The sequence below is a fragment of the Narcine bancroftii genome, chromosome 6 (genome assembly GCF_036971445.1).
Source record: "Narcine bancroftii isolate sNarBan1 chromosome 6, sNarBan1.hap1, whole genome shotgun sequence".
Classification (NCBI taxonomy): Eukaryota; Metazoa; Chordata; class Chondrichthyes; order Torpediniformes; family Narcinidae; genus Narcine; species Narcine bancroftii.
The window spans coordinates 214,005,511-214,024,901 of record NC_091474.1 but is presented as its reverse complement, the minus strand read 5'-3'; the positions used below and the strand labels follow the sequence as shown (position 1 = coordinate 214,024,901).

The 19,391-nt window shown below is 40.4% G+C and overlaps 1 protein-coding gene across 6 annotated transcripts in view; it reads right to left on the bottom strand.

The window, feature by feature from the left end:
* Positions 1-19,391, bottom strand: part of cep162 (centrosomal protein 162) — a 181,800-nt gene that overhangs the window by 82,635 nt on the left and 79,774 nt on the right. For all 6 annotated transcript variants that reach the window (XM_069887444.1, XM_069887448.1, XM_069887446.1 and 3 more), the window contains one exon: positions 5,894-6,025. In XM_069887444.1, coding sequence (XP_069743545.1) covers positions 5,894-6,025 — 132 coding nt within the window. The remainder of the gene's footprint in view (positions 1-5,893; positions 6,026-19,391) is intronic.

Genomic DNA, 19,391 nt, shown 5'->3' with positions numbered 1-19,391 from the left:
AACTATACCCAAAGTGTAATGGTTTGGGTAATCCATGTACACATGTATTTATTTGAGCATAGTTGCAGTTAAGTTAAATATTGTTTTGAAGATACCACTGTCATGGTGAATTTCTATTGCTGTTGGTCTATGACATAACAGGGATAGACAGAGTAAATGTAGATAGGCTTTTTCTACTGAGGGTAGGTGAAATACAAGCTGGAGGACGTGGGTTAAGAGTGAAAGGGGAAAAGTTTAGAGGGAACATGAGGAGGTGCTTCTTCACATACACAGAGTGGTGGGAATGTGAAACGAGCTGCTAGCTGAAGTGGTGAATGCAGGCTCAATTTTAACACTTAAGAAGAATTTGGACAGTTCGAGCAATTACGAAGAGGGTTCAATGGATGACGACCAAGTGAATAAAGAATTGGAAGAAGCTGGCTGTACTTGAGATGTGAACTTTGAATTTGTGATAAATCTGTCTGGGGGTGGGGGGGATGTGAACACATGGCAACTCGGCTGAAACCGTCACTCGGTTAGTGGCTTGGGCTGCCACCCATGTTTTTGGAGAGATAGTATGTGTTACTTAGTGGGGGGGGGTAAAGAGGTGGGAAAGGGGGTTTACATATATATAAGTTCTTATCTTTTTTTTCTTAAGGAGATGTGTTGTCTTGAGTTGTTGGGGTAGAGATCCAGCATCATAGACTATAGAGAGGATAACAGATGGCTAATCTAAAATTTGCTACTTTTAATGTGAATGGGCTCAATAATCCGATTAAACATCAGAAAGTGTTAAATTATCTTAAGAAATTTAAAGTAGATGTTGCTTTTTTGCAAGAAACACATTTAACAGATAGGGAACATCAAAAATTAAAAAGAGATTGGGTAGGTCAAGTTATTTATTCTTCTTACAATTCCAAATCCAGAAGGGTTGCGATATTAATTCATAAGAATTTATCTTTTACTTTGGAATCTGTATACAAAGCTATTGGGAGAGTGTTGATAGTAAATTGTAAGATTTTTGCAGAAACTTGAACTTTAGCAAATATTTATGCACCAAACGTTGATGATAAAGGATTTTTTCTAGATGTCTTGTTTAACATGTCAGAATCTAAAGATCGTATAATAGGAGGAGATTTTATTTGTTGTTTGGATCCAGCGATGGATAAATTAGGTAAAGTTGTACATAAGAAAAAAATGGCTAAAAAGTTATTTTTGATGAAAGAATTGGATTTAATTGATGAATGGAGGAAAATGAACATGAAAGAGAAAGATTATTCATACTATTCAGCACAACACAATACTTATTCTAGAATCGACTTTTTTTTAATGTTGTCTCAATTAATAGATAATATAGTGGAAACTGAATATAAGGCTAGACTATTATCTGACCATTCTTTGATGTTGTTGATGTATGCTGGGACCGAAATGGTGCAACCTTCTTATTGTTGGAGACTTAATCCATCGTTGTTAAAAGATGAGGGTTTTGCAAGTTTATAACAGAACAAATTCAACCATTTTTGGAAAATGGCATTTTTGAGATTGGCTTTGGCATTAGCAAGAAAATGTATAGTTGTTTCATGGAAAGATCAGATGGAGCTCAGTTTACAAAGATGGCCTTCAGAAATGACATCATGTATACCAATGGAGAAGATAACATAATTTGAGAGATCAATATTATATATTTAAAAAGATTTGGAGCCCATATTTGGATGATTCTAATTTGAAAATCTGAAACTGGTCTCAGAGTGCAGCTGGGTTTCCGTACTGTATAATGAATAAATGATTGAAGTTATTCTCCTTATTTCTTCTCTTAATTTTTCTTTTTTGGGGAGTAGGGGGGTAGAATTAGTTTAAAGGGAGGGGTAGATGGGGGGAGGGGAGGTTAGGTTTATTTTTAGGATTCTTTATAGTTCTTGTTAGATTTTTCTTCTATGTAACCATGAAAATTTCTTTCTGATAATCTGTTAATATTTTAATTTTGTAATTGTGGTTATTACTTTGTTTTCTAATAAATATTTTTTTAAAAAGAATTTGGACTGGGTTTAGGTCAGGCATAGACTAGTAGGGCCAAAGAGGCCTGTTTCTGTGCTGTATGTTCTATGGTTCTAGATAGATGTCAATGGTTTTGTATGGATAAGGGATTCCCACTTCCAGTACTAGCTCACTTCCACTGGCTCTGTTAATGATAGTATTTGGCAAATGAGAGAAATTAGAGTGGTAACTGATACTTTAAATTCCTTCTACAAGTGATTTTTTGTCTTTCAAACATTAAATGAACATCCCTGGAACCATTTCCTGCTGCATCAAATTGAAAATGAAGAAAATTATGCAAATATCATGTTCAGCAACTATGGCTTCAGTTACCCAGACGAAATATTTGTTTTCCCAGTTACTGAGTTTTCTTGACTACATTGGCAATGGATAACAGTTATGTTTTGCTGCAGATATCAACTCTGAGGCAAACTCCTTGGAGGAATTGAGGATTCTTAAGTACTGTTTGGAGAACTCCAAACATGCTATCCTGTCCATCTAAATTTTATCAGGAAGTAAAAATTCTACCATGCATTTGAAGTGACACATGTGTATTCATTGGAATATTATAGAATTGGACATTAAAAATTTATTAGTTCAATTATATACGGTCTTGGCGAAACCACACCTGGAAAACAGTACAGTTTCATCATCTTATCTAAAAACAGATATACTTGTCGCCAAAGGCGAATGCAGTGATGATCCAGACTGGATCCAGCTAATGATAATGATAGGAGAAAATGAGTAGGTCTGTATTCACTGGAGTTTAAAAGGAATTAATGAATTTAGATTTTAATTTAGAGATACAGCACGATAACAGGCCCTTCTAGCCCACAACCCCACACCGCCAGAATACACCCATGTGACCAGTTAACCTACTAACCCCATGCACCTTTGGAATATTGGAAGAAACCAGAGCACCTGGATGAAACCCATACGGATACACGAAGAATATGTGAACTCCTAACGGACAGCGGTGGATTCGAACCCTAGTCACTGACGATGTAATAACATTGTGTGCTAATCGTTACATTATGTTACATGTTTCATTAATGAAAATATAATACTGAGGACCAAAAACCGTAAGACTTAAATAAGGTCAAGTGACATTAATAGCCTTTTCATTATTCACAGTTTTAAAGTCTGGCATTTGGCACATCTTATTTCCTTCTATAAACCAGCTTATTGAGTTCAGAAATGGAAAGAGTGGACATTATTAAGGTTGCAAAGGAAGTTGATCTTGGTACAGTAATGGGAAAGGTAAAGTGTTGTGATTTGTTCAGTAATAACATTTGGCTTTAAATGTCCTATGCTCAGAATGAATGAGTGAATTCACTGAAACAATGGGGCATGGTGAATAATGCCTTGTTTATAGAAATACTACAACTACAAATGCTGGAATTCTGAGTCAGCAAAAAGAGGGTGGAGGGACTCAGCATCCTTGGATGAAAATGGTCAATGAGTGATTTAGGTGGGGACCATTTTTCAAGTCTAAATGGGGAAAATACCAAGTCTATAAAGCGAAGGAGGGAGAAGGGAAGGGGCTAAAGTGATAGGGCTCTGGACAGAAGATGAGAGAGGTTGGAGATTCATGTTGGGGGAAGGAAGTTAGTTGAAGAGAAAAATGAGGATAGGATCAGGTAAAGGAAGCAGAGGAACCAGGCAAAGGTGGGTGAATTGGAAAATTCAAAGGTTATGTTGTTTGATTTAGGTCTGTCCAAGAGGAATATGATGCGTGATGCTTCAAATTTATGTTAGCTTCACTGACAATGAATGAGGCTAAGGATAGACATGTCTGTTTGGCAATGATGGGGAGATGATCCTTAATTCCTTTACAATTCTTTTTTACTGAAATGAGGAAATGAGTAACATTCAATTTGATTTTAATTATTTCTGCCATGATAAATCTTATTTTTGCATGAGTAGGTGGTGGGTTTATTTTAAAAAATTAGTGTACCCAGGTCATGTTTTTCATTAAATATCAATGAGAAAAATGGAAACCAATGAATAATGAATAGTCAACAGTCAAAATAAACAAATAGAAAATAATTTAAAATGTAACTAATTAGGATAATGTGACATAACACCAACAGTTAAAAATCAGGTTGGCAAGATAGAAATGTGTTAATCAAGACAGGGACGAAAAACCGTTTAACAACTGTTACAAAAGTATGCAAGCACAGTGTTATGGGGGAGGCGGCCGGGGGATCGGTGGTTGGAGGAGATTGCTGGGCAGCTGAGGGTCTGCGGTTGGGGGAGGCGGCCGGGCAGCTGAGGGACCAGTGGTTGTGGGAGACTGCCGGGGGACCATGGTTGGGGGAGGTGGCCGGGCGGCCGAGGGACCGCGGTTAGGGTAGGTGGCCGAGGGATCGGCGGTTGGGGGGAGGCGGCTGAGGGACCGGCAGAAGAGGGGGAGGCAGCCGAGGGACCGGCAGTTGGGGGAGGTGGCTGAGACACCGGCAGTTGGGAGAGGTGGCCGAGGGACCGGCGGTAGGGGAGGCGACAGCACAATTTGGGTGGGCTTTCCAAAATCCAGAAAAATCCGCAATTCAGAACAAGAATTGTTCCCCAAGAATTCCAGAAAGAGGATTGTGTACCTGTATATATATTCTTAGTAAGTTAGTTGTGGGCTGGGACAGGATTACACACAGGTCATAGCACATTTACAGAGAACCATTGGAGTCGCAGTGTCTTGGAAAGACAGAGCTAATGGATCTGAAGAGGCTTTTAATTATTCAAGTGTTTGCTTTATTAAAAATAGAAGTATCTAAGTGCTAAATAAGAACTGCTAAAGGAAGCCATCTGTTGTTAAACTAAACCACCTAAAGCTTCTTGAAGAGAAATGAAACTCAGCCATGTGAGTGATATACTTAAGCCTTTGAAACTGAAGTGAGGTAATCTTTCGGAGTTGTGTCTACAAGACAGAGATATGAAGATCTCATGGTTTAGAAGAAACTGGGGTCTACAACTGTTTAAAATTCTAGTAAATGATCACATGATTTCAAAAAATTGGGACTGATCTCGTTGACGATGTAGCTGTCACCTGATTTTGAGAGTACGGAAGTCAAATCCCTGATACACACAGGGTTTAGAGCCTTGTGAAAGACATTGTTGAATTACAGTAACCAGAATAGGTGCTGTTGTGTGTTACCCTGGGGAAAAAGGGAACACAGAATATGTGGTTTTTGAAATAAGGAGGACCTCTTCATTGTCTCTTTGGGAAAAAGAAGACAGAATTCTACTGGGTCAATTTTTGTATGGCCACTTCGTTTAACCCTTGTCTGGGTTTGTGAATTCATCGTGGAAGATAATAGCCACATTTACTGTCTCTTTGAAAAGAGGGCATATTTTTCGTGTGGAAAACAGATTCCAAAATCTTCAGTAAAAGAAGATTTGATCTTGCGAAGACAGGAATTGAATTCTCCTATTCACAGGAGGTACATTGGTGGCTCAAAAGATGGTCATTTTTATTTAAAGAATATCTTTCAAGACTTCTAATCAAAAGAATTGTGAGTAAAGAGGCCTGAAGATATAATATTTAAAAGCACTTTATAATTATTTCTGAATTGAGAATTCATGAAAGACTAAAATGAGGTTGCAATTTTTAAAATGGACTTTTCAAAGAGGGACTTTAATTATATACACACACACACTTTATATTTGTGCATAGTGAGATTAAATTTAAAGTAAGTAAGAAATGTTATTATTGATCGTTTAATAAAACTTTTATTTTGAATTTACCATTGTCTGGGTGAATTTTCCATTGATGCTCCTTTGTTAGTGCTAACAAAGTCCCTTTAGTCCCAAACAAAAAAAATTAAAAGGGTTGTTAGTGGGTAACTACAGTAACAAAAAGAAACCACCAATTCATCATTCACACCTGATGGTAGCCTTGAATAATAGTTTCTTGCTCCTGAACTTCCTTCTCGATCATCTTGAGTTTATCTTCCGTCACAGGATCCAACACACTTCCAATGATTAATGTTTTCCTGCTCGTTTCCAAGCTGCACAACTTTTTGAAAAATTACAAAAATAAATATTTGGTAGAAATGCGCACTACTTTATTAGCTAATGGTGCATATAAGACATTTCAGAGTTGAACATCAAGTTGATGTTCAATGTATGCCACTCTTGAGCTTAACTAGTAAGCAGGACTAATTTTATCCTTCAATTAGCTCTATTATCAAATAAGAATAGCAATTTATGCTCATGTGAGTTTCATTGAGGTCAAACAATTCACATATTGCAACCTAAATATGTTGTATTAATTAAACACAATTTAATATGCAATTATGGAAAACATTCCACTTGGGTTTAGTGCCTAGGAGTTATATAACTTGAGTAATTTATGATTGAATACTTTAAACTCAAAGTTCTCTGTCTTGACTACATGAAGTCTGATGCTGAGAATGTTATCAATGCAACACCTGATTAATTAAGAGGTGCAAGGTAATGGATGAATAAAAATGTCTATTACTGTTGAACTAAATATTAAGGTTACATGAATATTTTCCACCTTCGATATAGTTTTGTCCATGTCAGAGATCTCTTATTTACACTACTGCTGCCTCTGAGTGAGCCAAATCAAACATGAAGGCATGAATTTTTAATATTCATGACCACATACCAGAAATCACACTTCATGTGGGATCACTTCTCGCTCTTCCCAGGTGCCATGTGAAACTTTCTGGTCTGCCGAAGGCAACTAGATTCAGTGAACTCAAACTGTCATATTTTTTTTAATAAACTGCTTATGAATGTCTCTAAAATTCAAAGCCAATTAGAGGTGAAATAAATATAAAAACTTAAAAATGGAACTACTTAAAAAAGCAAATAACTGTGTTTTAAACATATACAAGTTACTGAAACATTAAAATAGAACACATTAAAATAACCTGTGCCCTCTTACCTTTTCAATCAGTGACACCCTCCCCCTCCCCCCAATAAATGAATGGCCAATATAAACACAAAGGAATGGTTGTAAAAACATCTAGGATCTCAGCTCAGCATAATAGAACTTTGCTCCTCAACTCCTGAACTCAGACACTGAACAGGAGGTCAGGAAAGCACCGACCTATACACTGCAGTTAGCTGGTGGTTGTCCAACAGAATTCACAAGTGTTAAATAAAACTGAAATTATAAACTATGAACTGGTTTGGTCTAGTGGAAGTTTAAAACTTGATCACACTATTCAAAGAAGAACAAAGGCTTTGCAGTGTTCAGACAACATTCCTTTATCAATACATGTGAAAAACATCAAATTATTCACAGTGGTGTTTAGGGAAAGCTGATGTGTACAAAATTAACTTCTTACTTGGCTGTTAAATTTCAAAATACAATACAACTCCGATTATCCAAAAATAGTTGGGATTAAGCCTATGTAGGAGAACTGGTCATTTTTTTAAAAGCAGCCCAGTAGCAAGAGCAAATCAATTGTAATTGTGTTTAAGCAACAACAAGCAACAAGGGAAAGCTTTTTAAAAATTAAAATAATGCTTAATTCTCACAAAAAAAAGGCTAGCCACCGCCAATCACTGACACCTCCGCACCGAGGCTCCGCTCGTACTGGAATTCCGAGGTTCTCACTGCCACCGTGAGCCCATTATCACTGGTCAGTTTGGCTCCAAATAAATTTTGGATAAATGGGGATTTCTGATTTGCTTTGGACATTCTCATTTTGTCCAAAATTTTTTAAAAAATTTCAGATATATGAGGATTTCGGAGAATCTGATTTTGGATAATTGGAATTGTACTGTAATTCACTACATGTAAAACAATTTTTTTTCAGAAATGCCAAAATATACAGTTCTCGTATGTTTTCTAGACAGCTGAGAGAAATAAAATAAATAAATGATTAGTCTTTGGAGGTTTGCAAATACTACACCTCTAATCAATAATGAGAAGAATAAATCCATCAATATTTATCCAAATTCTCTGCTTTTACATTCATATCCCTCTACTCCTTTCAATTGTATCTGCTAGACTACTTCCTCAAACAGCACATTCTATACAACCACCACCCTCTGGGTGAAAAAAACCCGACCCTCAGATCTCTTTTAAATTTAACCTCTTATCTTAAACTTATGCCCTTTAGTTTCTGTCCTGGTAAAAAGATGCTATCTACCTTTTCATAATTTTATAAAGTCTTTACTAAAAGGTCATCACTCAGCCTCTTATTCCAGTAAGCATAAACTCAGTCTATCCAATCTTTCCTTTGAAGTTGAGCCCTCCAGGCATCATTCTGGTAGCTCTTTTCTGCTCTATTTTTAATGCTACCATGTCCTTCCTGTAGTGTGCTGCACAAAATCATACATGATATTCTAAGTGTGGTCTGATTGACGTTTCGTACAGCTGCAAAATTACATCCCAATACTTGCGAATAATGGAGTACCCCAAGAATCAGGGATTTTTAGTTCTTTTGGTCTTGGATTGAAGTTTTTGATCATTTATATGTATTTATTATAAGATATATAAAAACACTGTTCTAGCCTCAATTGAAGCAATTAGTTCAATTTTGATGGCCTCAATAAAGGTTCCTGGAATGAAAAGATTGAGGGGAGATCTGATAGAAATAGATCAAAGAACAAGAAGCCTAGATAGAGCATATAGTGAGAAGTTATTCCATTGATGGAGCGGGGGAGTGGGGATGAAGACCAAAGAGATAAGTATGAAATAATGAGGAAGCAAATTAATTGTGACTATTTTTTTCTTGGTGCATGGTTGGAATGGAATACGCTGCCTGCAGATGTGATGGAGGCAGGCTCTATTGTTGCCTTGAAGGGAATGAGATCACAGATGGTGAAGAAAAACTTGCCAGGCTACAGACAAAAGCCCAGGAGATAGAATTAAGGAGTTGCACTGGTTGAGAGTCAGCAAGGTCAATGAATGAAATGGCCTCCTTCTGTGACTTGATAAATTTTAAATATAATGATGAGCGTTCACAAGTTGATAAATTAGATTTTTTTAAAAGAGGTCTCTCCAGACATCTGCAACTCCATTAGAATGCACAAACAGAATCCATCAAATCTTGCGGCATGAAATGAGTGCACAGTTTTTCGGATAAAAGAACGCTAAATTGGCTTGAACATTTCAAAACTAAAATTAGATATTTTTATGCATTCTTCAGCAACTAAGCATTGATGCAATCTTCCCATCGGGATATCTTTAAACAAGACCAGATTCAAAATGTATGGCAGCAATTATGTTTCTATAGTCACAGTTGGTAAATCAGTTTCCTTCCTGATGTTTGGATTATTTGCATACTTACTCACATAAGGAATTACATTATTTATGAGACATGGGAATGTTATACTCCATCAACTTTACTGAAAGCCAAAAATAAGATCAGATTAACATCAAAACAGAAACCAAACTATCAGCACTGAAGTGCTACTGACTGTAACCTAAACTGAGAAAAGTTCTGAGCACAATATTCACTGAAATGGATAAATTGAGCTGGAAAAGTGTGAAAATTGTAAATCACAGAGAGTGGGAGTGGGGAGAGAATACAGGGAATGTCTGTGACCAGATGGAGACCAAAGTTGTCAACTGCATTAAGAAAAGGCATAACAAAAAGGAAGAGGAGCAAAAATTCAAAGGATAACCTGAAAGAAAGGACTTCATCTATGGAAGAAGAGGATTAGCTGAAATTGTTAAATTCATCTATATGTACAAGGGCTGTCACATAATTGAAATATCAGACACACCAAACTTATGCTTGATTTCACTGTCCCGCATCGGACTTGTCAGCCACAAACGAGCCCGCAGCTGACGTGGACATTTACCCCCTCCATAAATCTTCGTCCGCGAAGCCAAGCCAAAGAAGAATATAGAAGGTCAACGGCCAGAGAATGACAGGCAAGTGGAAGCTTAAGTTTGCCCTCATGGATTGAATACAATATCTGGCAAAACTTTCATACAGCACCGTAACAGGCCAATTCAGCCCTAATAGTTCGTGCTGCCTAATTTACACCCCATTAACCCACACCCTGTTTTTGAAGGGTGGGAGGAAACTAGAGCCCCGGGAGAAAATCCACATAGACAAAGGGAGAATGTATAATCTCCTTAGACAGCACAGGATTCGAACCCCGGTCCGGTCCTGATCGCTGGCACTGCAAAGGCATTGCGCTAGCTGATATGCCAACTGTGCTGCTCTAATGCCAACTGTGCCATCTTTCAGTCTTGTCTCTCTCATCAACCTCAACCTTCTTTCCCCCCCACCACCACCCCCATGATTATCCTTCCCTCACCTACACTCAGAAAAATTTAGAGTCACAAATTAACCCTCTATTCAGCATGTCTTTGAGACATGGACCCAGCAGAAATCCATACATTCACTGGAAGAACATGCAAACTCAACAAAGCCAGCATTGGAGGTCAGGATTTAAGAAAGGTTGTTGGAACTTTGAGGTAGTAACTTTACTCAATTACCTGCTGTGTCACCCTCTTAAGTACACCCACATCATGTGTTAGTGAGGAAAGAAATAAGATGACAGTGCAATTTAATGCATGGCTAAGGAGGTGGTGCAGGAGGAAGAGCTCCAGATACATCGATGATTGGGCTCTCTTCCTGGGAAGGTGTGATTACACCTAAACTAAAGGGGAGCCATATACTTGTGGGGAGGTCTGCTTGTGCTATTTGGGAGGGTTGAAACCACAGTGGCACGAGATGTGGGGACCAAAGAGGGGATGGCTGATGGTATGACAAAGAGGAAAGGAAGGAAGGACAGGAGGGGACAGATGAATGGTCACAGGAGAATGCTGGACGAGCATGTTTATTTTAATGCAAGAAGCATTATGGGTAACACAGATGAACTTAGAGCCTGGATAAATGGAATTTTGATGCTGTGACCATTTCAGAGACTTGGCAGCAAGAGTCAGGATTGGCAGCTCAATGTTCTTGTGTTTCATTGTTTTACAGAAGATCGATGGAGAGGTAAAGAGCTGGATTGCATTGCTAATCAAGGCGAGTGTCATAGCTGCAGTGAGAGAGTACATAATAAAAGACTCATGTATTGAAGCAACATGGGTAGAAATCAGAAAGGAACAATCACTCTCATTGGATTATGCTGCAGGCCTCCAAATAGCCATGGGGAAGTGGAGGAATAGATGCATGAACAGACGATGAAAAGTTGCAAAACCAACAGAGTTTTTGTAGCAGGAGATATTGATTGGCATGTTCTTTGCTGAGAGACTTTGATGCACAGAATGTGTTAAGTATATCCATGAGGGCTTCTTGACGCAGTAAGTAGATAGTTCATCCACAAAGGAGGCATACGAGACCCTGTATTGGGAAATAATCATGGTTAGATGATCAGGTTTTCTGTGGAAGAGCATCTTTGGAGTTTTCATCACGAGAGATAAGTTTCAAGAGAGTTATAAATAAGGCAAGTTTGGCCATGGGGAAAAGTTCTGCATTGAGGGAGGGAAAATTATTCTATTTATTAGACAGGAGCTGGGGGGGGGGGTAGTGGGGCATGGGGTCTGTCCTGCACTTCTCAGTGGCTTTGTTGTTCCTTGGTTGTGCTTTCAAATGCAGCACCCCACATTTGTCTGCATTAACATTACAGTAATTGTTGCAAGTTACTTTCTCGTATTTCTATAAAGTGCAGAAGATAAATTTACAAAATGGTGAAAAATAGGACCACTAAAGGAGTTCAGAGGAAATGGACAAGGTACTAAATTAGTACTTAGCATGGGTATTCATCAAAGAGAAAAACATGGAGGATTGTGATAAAGAGCATAATGTGGAGGATACTAATGTGTTGGGGCATTTTGACATTAAGATGGAGATGGTGCTGAGTCTCTTGAGTAGCATTAAAGTGGAAAATTCCCCAGGGCCAGATGGGATATATCCCAGGTTAATGAAAAGGGCAAGTGAGGAGATTGCTGTGGTCTTCACCAAGATCTCTGTACCCTCACTGGCAAAAGATGAGGTTACAGAGGACTAGAGAATAGCTGGAGACATGGTGACAAAGGTAGTTGATGAGGTTAGGGTGGAGGATGCTATCAATATAGGCTTTACTCAGGCATTTGACAACACACCTCCAGGTAGTCTCATCCAGAAGGTATTGATGTAAGGAATCCTCAGTAAATTGATGGTTTAGATACAGAATTGTTTGGCCATAGGAAAGAAGGGTGGTGAAAGAGTGTTATTCTGGCTAGAGGCCCGTGACCAATAGTGTTCCACAAGAACTGGCGTTGGGACCTCTGTTGTTTATAATGTATATAAATGACATGGATGAAAAAGTAGGTGGGTGGGTTGGGAAGTTTACAGAAGTTGTGAGCAGTATTGAATACAAAAGGATATAATCATCAAAATGTGCTTGAACCTTCAAATTAACTCTTCTTCCCTTTAATATATCCAGCATTTTCAACAAAAGAATAGGATGCTGTAAGTGTTCTAGTGTTCAGTTTTATTCCAGAATCAAGCATCTGTAGTCTCTTGTTCTCTGGCATATAATTTTCTTGATTTTCACCCAGTTATAAGAATTCTTTACAAGGAAATCAACATTCATCCAAAAGCAAAGATATATTCCACAAAGCTCTTTAATTTGCTTTGAGAAAAAAGATATAAAAAGTCTCAATTTTCAGACAGATTTAGGCAACGTTTCAAGTGAAAAGAATAGCTAAATGAAATAAAATCATAATCTTCCTAAAGACTAAATGTATATAAAAAAAGACAAATCATGGAAACTTTGCAAAAGATTTGGGAAAGGTGCAATATTAGACAGAGAAATGTCCAATGAAATAAAGATTATAGAAATATTATTTTCAAAGAATATATAGCAAAGGAGCTGTCTACTGAAACCAATCATAAATTGATTAAATTTGCTGATCACACAGAAGCAGGTATTACAATGGAAGCAGAAAATTTTCCAAATTACATTTGAAACTAGGATATAAGCAATCAATGGGATTGATTCATAGTTAATTAAAATATCATTATTGTCTTTAAGAAAACACAAATCAAAATGACAGGCCTTCCCTGGGTTACCCACATATATTTCTCCTAATATGATCATATTCAAAAGTCTGACGCATATGCATTTGATCCTATGAATGGCTGATCTAGTTTCCTCTCTCTCTTTACAGGAGCCAGAGGTCGTGGTACATGTAGGTACCAATGACATAGGGAGAATCAGAGAAGAGGTCCTAAAAAGTGAGTACAGGCATTTAGGTAGGGAGTTAAAAAGAAGGACCGCAAAGGGGGTAATCTCTGGATTACTCCCTGTGCCACGTGACAGTGTGAATAGAAATAGAATGAGGTGGAGGATTAACTCGTGGCTGAAGGGGTGGAGTAAGGGGTAGGGTTTTAAGTTTCTGGATAACTGGGACCTTTTTTGGGGGAGATGTGACCTGTACAGTAAGGACGGGTTACACTTAAATCCCAGGGAGACCAGAATCCTGGCAGAGGTATTTGCTAGGGCTACTCAGGATCCTTTAAACTAGAATGGTTGGGAGGAGGGAACAAAATAGTACAGAGCAGTAAGAAGGTTAGAATGCAAACAAAGAAAGTTTGTAGTAAGTATTTGAATATGGATGGGCAGGTGATAGAGAAGGGAAATGCTCTGGAAGAAGATGAAAGGCAATTGGCAGGAAAAGTAAATAATGTTGTTATTAAAGATGAGGGAAAACAGGGATTAAAAATTGGGAAATCTCTGAAATTCATATATTTTAATGCCAGGAGTATTGTAAAAAAGGTGGATGAGCTGAAGGTGTGGATTGATACTTGGAAGTATGATGTGGTAGCGATTAGTGAGACATGGTTGCAGGAGGGATGTGATTGGCAACTGAATATTCCTGGGTTTTGTTGTTTTAGGTGTGATAGAGTCGGAGGGGCAAGAGGAGGTGGGGTTGCATTGCTTGTCAGGGAAAATATTACAGCGGTGCCTAGGAAGGATAGATTAGAGGGCACATCCACGGAGGCTATTTGGGTGGAACTGAGGAGTAGGAAAGGAGAGGTTACACTTGTAGGGGTGTATTATAGACCACCCGGAGGGGACCGAGACCTAGAGGAGCAAATCTGTAGGGAGATAGTAGATATTTGTGATAAGCACAGGGTTGTAATTATGGGAGATTTTAATTTTCCACATATAGATTGGGAAACACATTCTGTGAAAGGACTGGATGGGTTAGAGTTTGTGAAATGTGTGCAAGATAGTTTTTTACAACAATATGTAGAGGTGCCGACCAGAGAAGGAGCAGTGTTAGATCTACTGTTGGCAAATGGGATGGGTCAAGTGACGGAGGTTAGTGTTGGCGAGCACTTCGGGTCCAGTGATCATAATGCCATCAGCTTCAATGTCATTATGGAAAGAGAGAAATCAGGGCCAAGGATTGAGGTTTTAGATTGGGGAAAAGCTAGATTTGAGGAGATGCGAAAGGACTTGCAGGGTGTGCATTGGGACAATTTGTTTTATGGGCAGGATGTAGTAGAGAGATGGAAGTCTTTTAAAGATCAGATTTTGAGAGTGCAAAAGCTTTATGTTCCTGTTAGGTTAAAAGGAGGGGCAAAAGGTGTGAGAGAGCCGTGTTTTTCAAGGAATATTGGAAACTTGGTTCGAAGAAAAAGGGAGGCGCACATTAGATATAAGAAGCATGGAGTTAAGGAGATGTTTGAAAGATACATTGAATGTAAGAGGAATCTTAAGAGAGGAATTAGGAAAGCTAAAAGAAGGTACGAGAAAACTATGGCAAGCAGGGTGAAAACTAATCCAAAAGAGTTCTACAAATATGTTAATGGTAAGAGGAAAGCTAGAGACAAAATTGGTCCCTTAGAAAATCAGAGTGGAAAACTGTGTGTGGAGCCTAGAGAAATGGGGGAGATATTGAACAGTTTCTTTTCTTTGGTATTCACTAAGGAGAAGGATATTGGGAGATGTGAGATAAAAAAAGCAAATTGGGTAAATATGGGGAATATAGAGATTACAAAAGGTGTAGTTTTAAGGCTTTTGAAGAATATAAAGGTGGATAAGTCTCCGGGACCAGACGGGATCTTCCCCAGGACATTGACAGAAGTGAAGGAGGAAATAGCAGAGGCTCTGGCGGTAATTTTCCAAATGTCATTAGATATGGGGATAGTGCCGGAGGATTGGCGCATTGCGCATGTGGTTCCGTTATTTAAAAAGGGTTCAAGGAGGAAGCCTGGCAACTATTGGCCTGTAAGTTTGACGTCTGTGGTAGGTAAATTAATGGAGAAAATTCTTAGAGATAGTACTTATAAACATCTGGATAGACAGGGTCTGATCAGGAGCACTCAACATGGATTTGTGGGAGGAAGGTCATGTTTGACCAATCTGATTGAATTTTTTGAAGAGGTGACTAGGAATGTGGATGAGGGTAGCACAGTGGATGTTGTCTATATGGACTTCAGTAAGGCCTTCGATAAAGTACCACATGGAAGGTTAGTTAGGAAGATGCAGTCTTTAGGTATAAATTTTAAGATAGTCAAATGGATTGAACATTGGCTGAAAGGGAGAGGCCAGAGAGTGGTAGTGGATAATTGTCTGTCAGGTTGGAGGCCGGTGACCAGTGGTGTGCCTCAAGGATCTGTATTGGGCCCATTGTTGTTCGTTATATACATTAATGATCTAGATGATGGGGTGGTGAATTGGATTAGTAAATATGCAGACGATATTAAGATAGGTGGAATAGTGGATAATGAAGAAGGTTTTCAAGGATTGCAGAGGGATTTGGGCTGCTTAGAAAAGTGGGCTGAAAAATGGCAGATGGAATTTAAAGTGTGAGGTGCTTCATTTTAGTAAGAAGAATCAGAATAGGACATACGTGGTAAATGGGAGAGCATTGAGGAATACAGAAGAGCAGAAAGATTTAGGAGTGATGGTACATCGTTCCCTGAAGGTAGAAACTCACGTGAATAGGGTGGTGAAGAAGGCTTTTAGTATGCTGGCCTTTATCAATCATTGCATGGAATATAGGAGTTGGGAGGTGATGTTGAGATTGTATAAGACGTTGGTGCGGCCTAATTTGGAGTTCTGTGTGCAGTTCTGGTCGCCTAATTATAGGAAGGATATAAACAGAGTGGAGAGAGTGCAGAGAAGGTTTACCAGAATGTTACCTGGGTTTAAGCATCTAGAGTATAGGGAAAGATTGGACAGATTAGGTCTTTATTCTTTGGAGCGTAGAAGGTTGAGAGGGGATTTGATAGAAGTATTTAAGATTATGAAAGGGATAGACAGAATGGATGTGGATAAACTATTTCCGTTAAGAGGAGGAAAGATTAAAACAAGAGGACATGAGTTAAGAATTAAGGGGCAGAGGTTTAGAGGTAACATGAGGGGGAACTTCTTTACTCAGAGAGTGGTAGCCGTGTGGAATGATCTTCCGGGAGAAATAGTGGCAGCGGAGTCAATAGTATTATTTAAGAAAAGGTTGGACAGGTATATGGATGAGAAGAAGATGGAGGGTTATGGGCATTGTGCAGGGAGGTGGGACTAGAAAGGGGTGTTTGGTTCGGTGCGGACTAGAAGGGCCTAATGGCCTGTTTCCGTGCTGTAATTGTTATGTTATGTTATGTTAGTAACTGTTATCTCTTAGCAGACACAAGCTTTTGATGACATTTATTGTTAATACTGTGGACTTACTGTTTCCAAACAAACTTATGGATTTATTATCAGGGTATGCCAGTATTGCGCTGAAGATGGCTGCATGCGCGACGGAAGGCTTGTTTCTTCTCTGGACAGGACGGCTTTGTAAGGTGAGCCTGGTGGGCAGCTCGCTTCTTTGCCAGCAGCTCCTGGATTTCCTGGCTGTTTTCGTCAAACCAGTCCTTGTTTTTCCTGGAGGAGAAGCCCAGTACCTCTTCAGTGGATTGCAGTATGGTAGCCTTCAACTGATCCCAGAGGGTTTCAGGGGACGGGTCCGTGAGGCGGGTTGCAACGTCGAGCTTTGCTTTGAGGTTTGCCTGGAAGTTTCCTCTCGCTTCGTCTGACTGCAGTTTTCCAACATTGAACCTCTTTCTGGGGGCTTTATTGCATGCAGCCATCTTCAGCGCAAACTCCGGGAGATCCAAAATGAGTGGTGGACTAGCCTCGCCAAACGAACACAGCTCAGCGCGGACATTGGCGACTTCAGGGGTTTCTACGAGGCTCTAAAGGCTGTGTACGGCCCCTCACCCCAAGTCCAAAGCCCGCTGCGCAGCTCAGACGGCAAAGTCCTCCTCAGCGACAAGATCTCCATCCTCAACCGATGGTCAGAACACTTCCAATCTCTTTTCAGTACCAACCGCTCAGTCCAAGATTCCGCCCTGCTCCAGCTCCCTCAACAGCCCCTAAGGCTAGAGCTGGATGAGGTTCCCACCCTGGATGAGACATATAAGGCAATCGAACAACTGAAAAGTGGCAAAGCAGCAGGTATGGATGGAATCCCCCCAGAAGTCTGGAAGGCTGGCGGCAAAACTCTGCATGCCAAACTGCATGAGTTTTTCAAGCTTTGTTGGGACCAAGGTAAACTGCCTCAGGATCTTCGTGATGCCACCATCATCACCCTGTACAAAAACAAAGGCGAGAAATCAGACTGCTCAAACTACAGGGGAATCACGTTGCTCTCCATTGCAGGCAAAATCTTCGCTAGGATTCTACTAAATAGAATAATACCTAGTGTCGCTGAGAATATTCTCCCAGAATCACAGTGCGGCTTTCGCGCAAACAGAGGAACCACTGACATGGTCTTTGCCCTCAGACAGCTCCAAGAAAAGTGCAGAGAACAAAACAAAGGACTCTACATCACCTTTGTTGACCTCACCAAAGCCTTCGACACCGTGAACAGGAAAGGGCTTTGGCAAATACTAGAGCGCATCGGATGTCCCCCAAAGTTCCTCAACATGATTATCCAACTGCACGAAAACCAACAAGGTCGGGTCAGATACAGCAATGAGCTCTCTGAACCCTTCTCCATTAACAATGGCGTGAAGCAAGGCTGTGTTCTCGCACCAACCCTCTTTTCAATCTTCTTCAGCATGATGCTGAACCAAGCCATGAAAGACCCCAACAATGAAGACGCTGTTTACATCCGGTACCGCACGGATGGCAGTCTCTTCAATCTGAGGCGCCTGCAAGCTCACACCAAGACACAAGAGAAACTTGTCCGTGAACTACTCTTTGCAGATGATGCCGCTTTAGTTGCCCATTCAGAGCCAGCTCTTCAGCGCTTGACGTCCTGCTTTGCGGAAACTGCCAAAATGTTTGGCCTGGAAGTCAGCCTGAAGAAAACTGAGGTCCTCCATCAGCCAGCTCCCCACAATGACTACCAGCCCCCCCACATCTCCATCGGGCACACAAAACTCAAAACGGTCAACCAGTTTACCTATCTTGGCTGCACCATTTCATCAGATGCAAGGATCGACAATGAGATAGACAACAGACTCGCCAAGGCAAATAGCGCCTTTGGAAGACTACACAAAAGAGTCTGGAAAAACAACCAACTGAAAAACCTCACAAAGATAAGCGTATACAGAGCCGTTGTCATACCCACACTCCTGTTCGGCTCCGAATCATGGGTCCTCTACCGGCACCACCTACGGCTCCTAGAACGCTTCCACCAGCGTTGTCTCCGCTCCATCCTCAACATCCATTGGAGCGCTCACACCCCTAACGTCGAGGTACTCGAGATGGCAGAGGTCGACAGCATCGAGTCCACGCTGCTGAAGATCCAGCTGCGCTGGATGGGTCACGTCTCCAGAATGGAGGACCATCGCCTTCCCAAGATCGTATTATATGGCGAGCTCTCCACTGGCCACCGTGACAGAGGTGCACCAAAGAAAAGGTACAAGGACTGCCTAAAGAAATCTCTTGGTGCCTGCCACATTGACCACCGCCAGTGGGCTGATAACGCCTCAAACCGTGCATCTTGGCGCCTCACAGTTTGGCGGGCAGCAGCCTCCTTTGAAGAAGACCGCAGAGCCCACCTCACTGACAAAAGGCAAAGGAGGAAAAACCCAACACCCAACCCCAACCAACCAATTTTCCCTTGCAACCGCTGCAATCGTGTCTGCCTGTCCCGCATCGGACTGGTCAGCCACAAACGAGCCTGCAGCTGACGTGGACTTTTTTACCCCCTCCATAAATCTTCGTCCGCGAAGCCAAGCCAAAGAAGATGCCAGTATAAAATGACTAGAAATAAAACGTTCCTGTTATTTTCCACAGCAGCACAGTTAGTGTAGCGGTTAGTGCAACGCTGTTACAGTGTCTGCGATCAGGACTGGGGTTTGAATCCCACGCTATCTGTAGGAGTTTGTACTTTCTTCCCATGTCCGGTTTCCTCCCACTGTTGAAAACATACCAGGGGGTTGCAGGTTAATTGGGCAGCATGGGCTTGGGGTCTGAAAAGGCCTGTTACCGTGCTGTATGTCTAAATT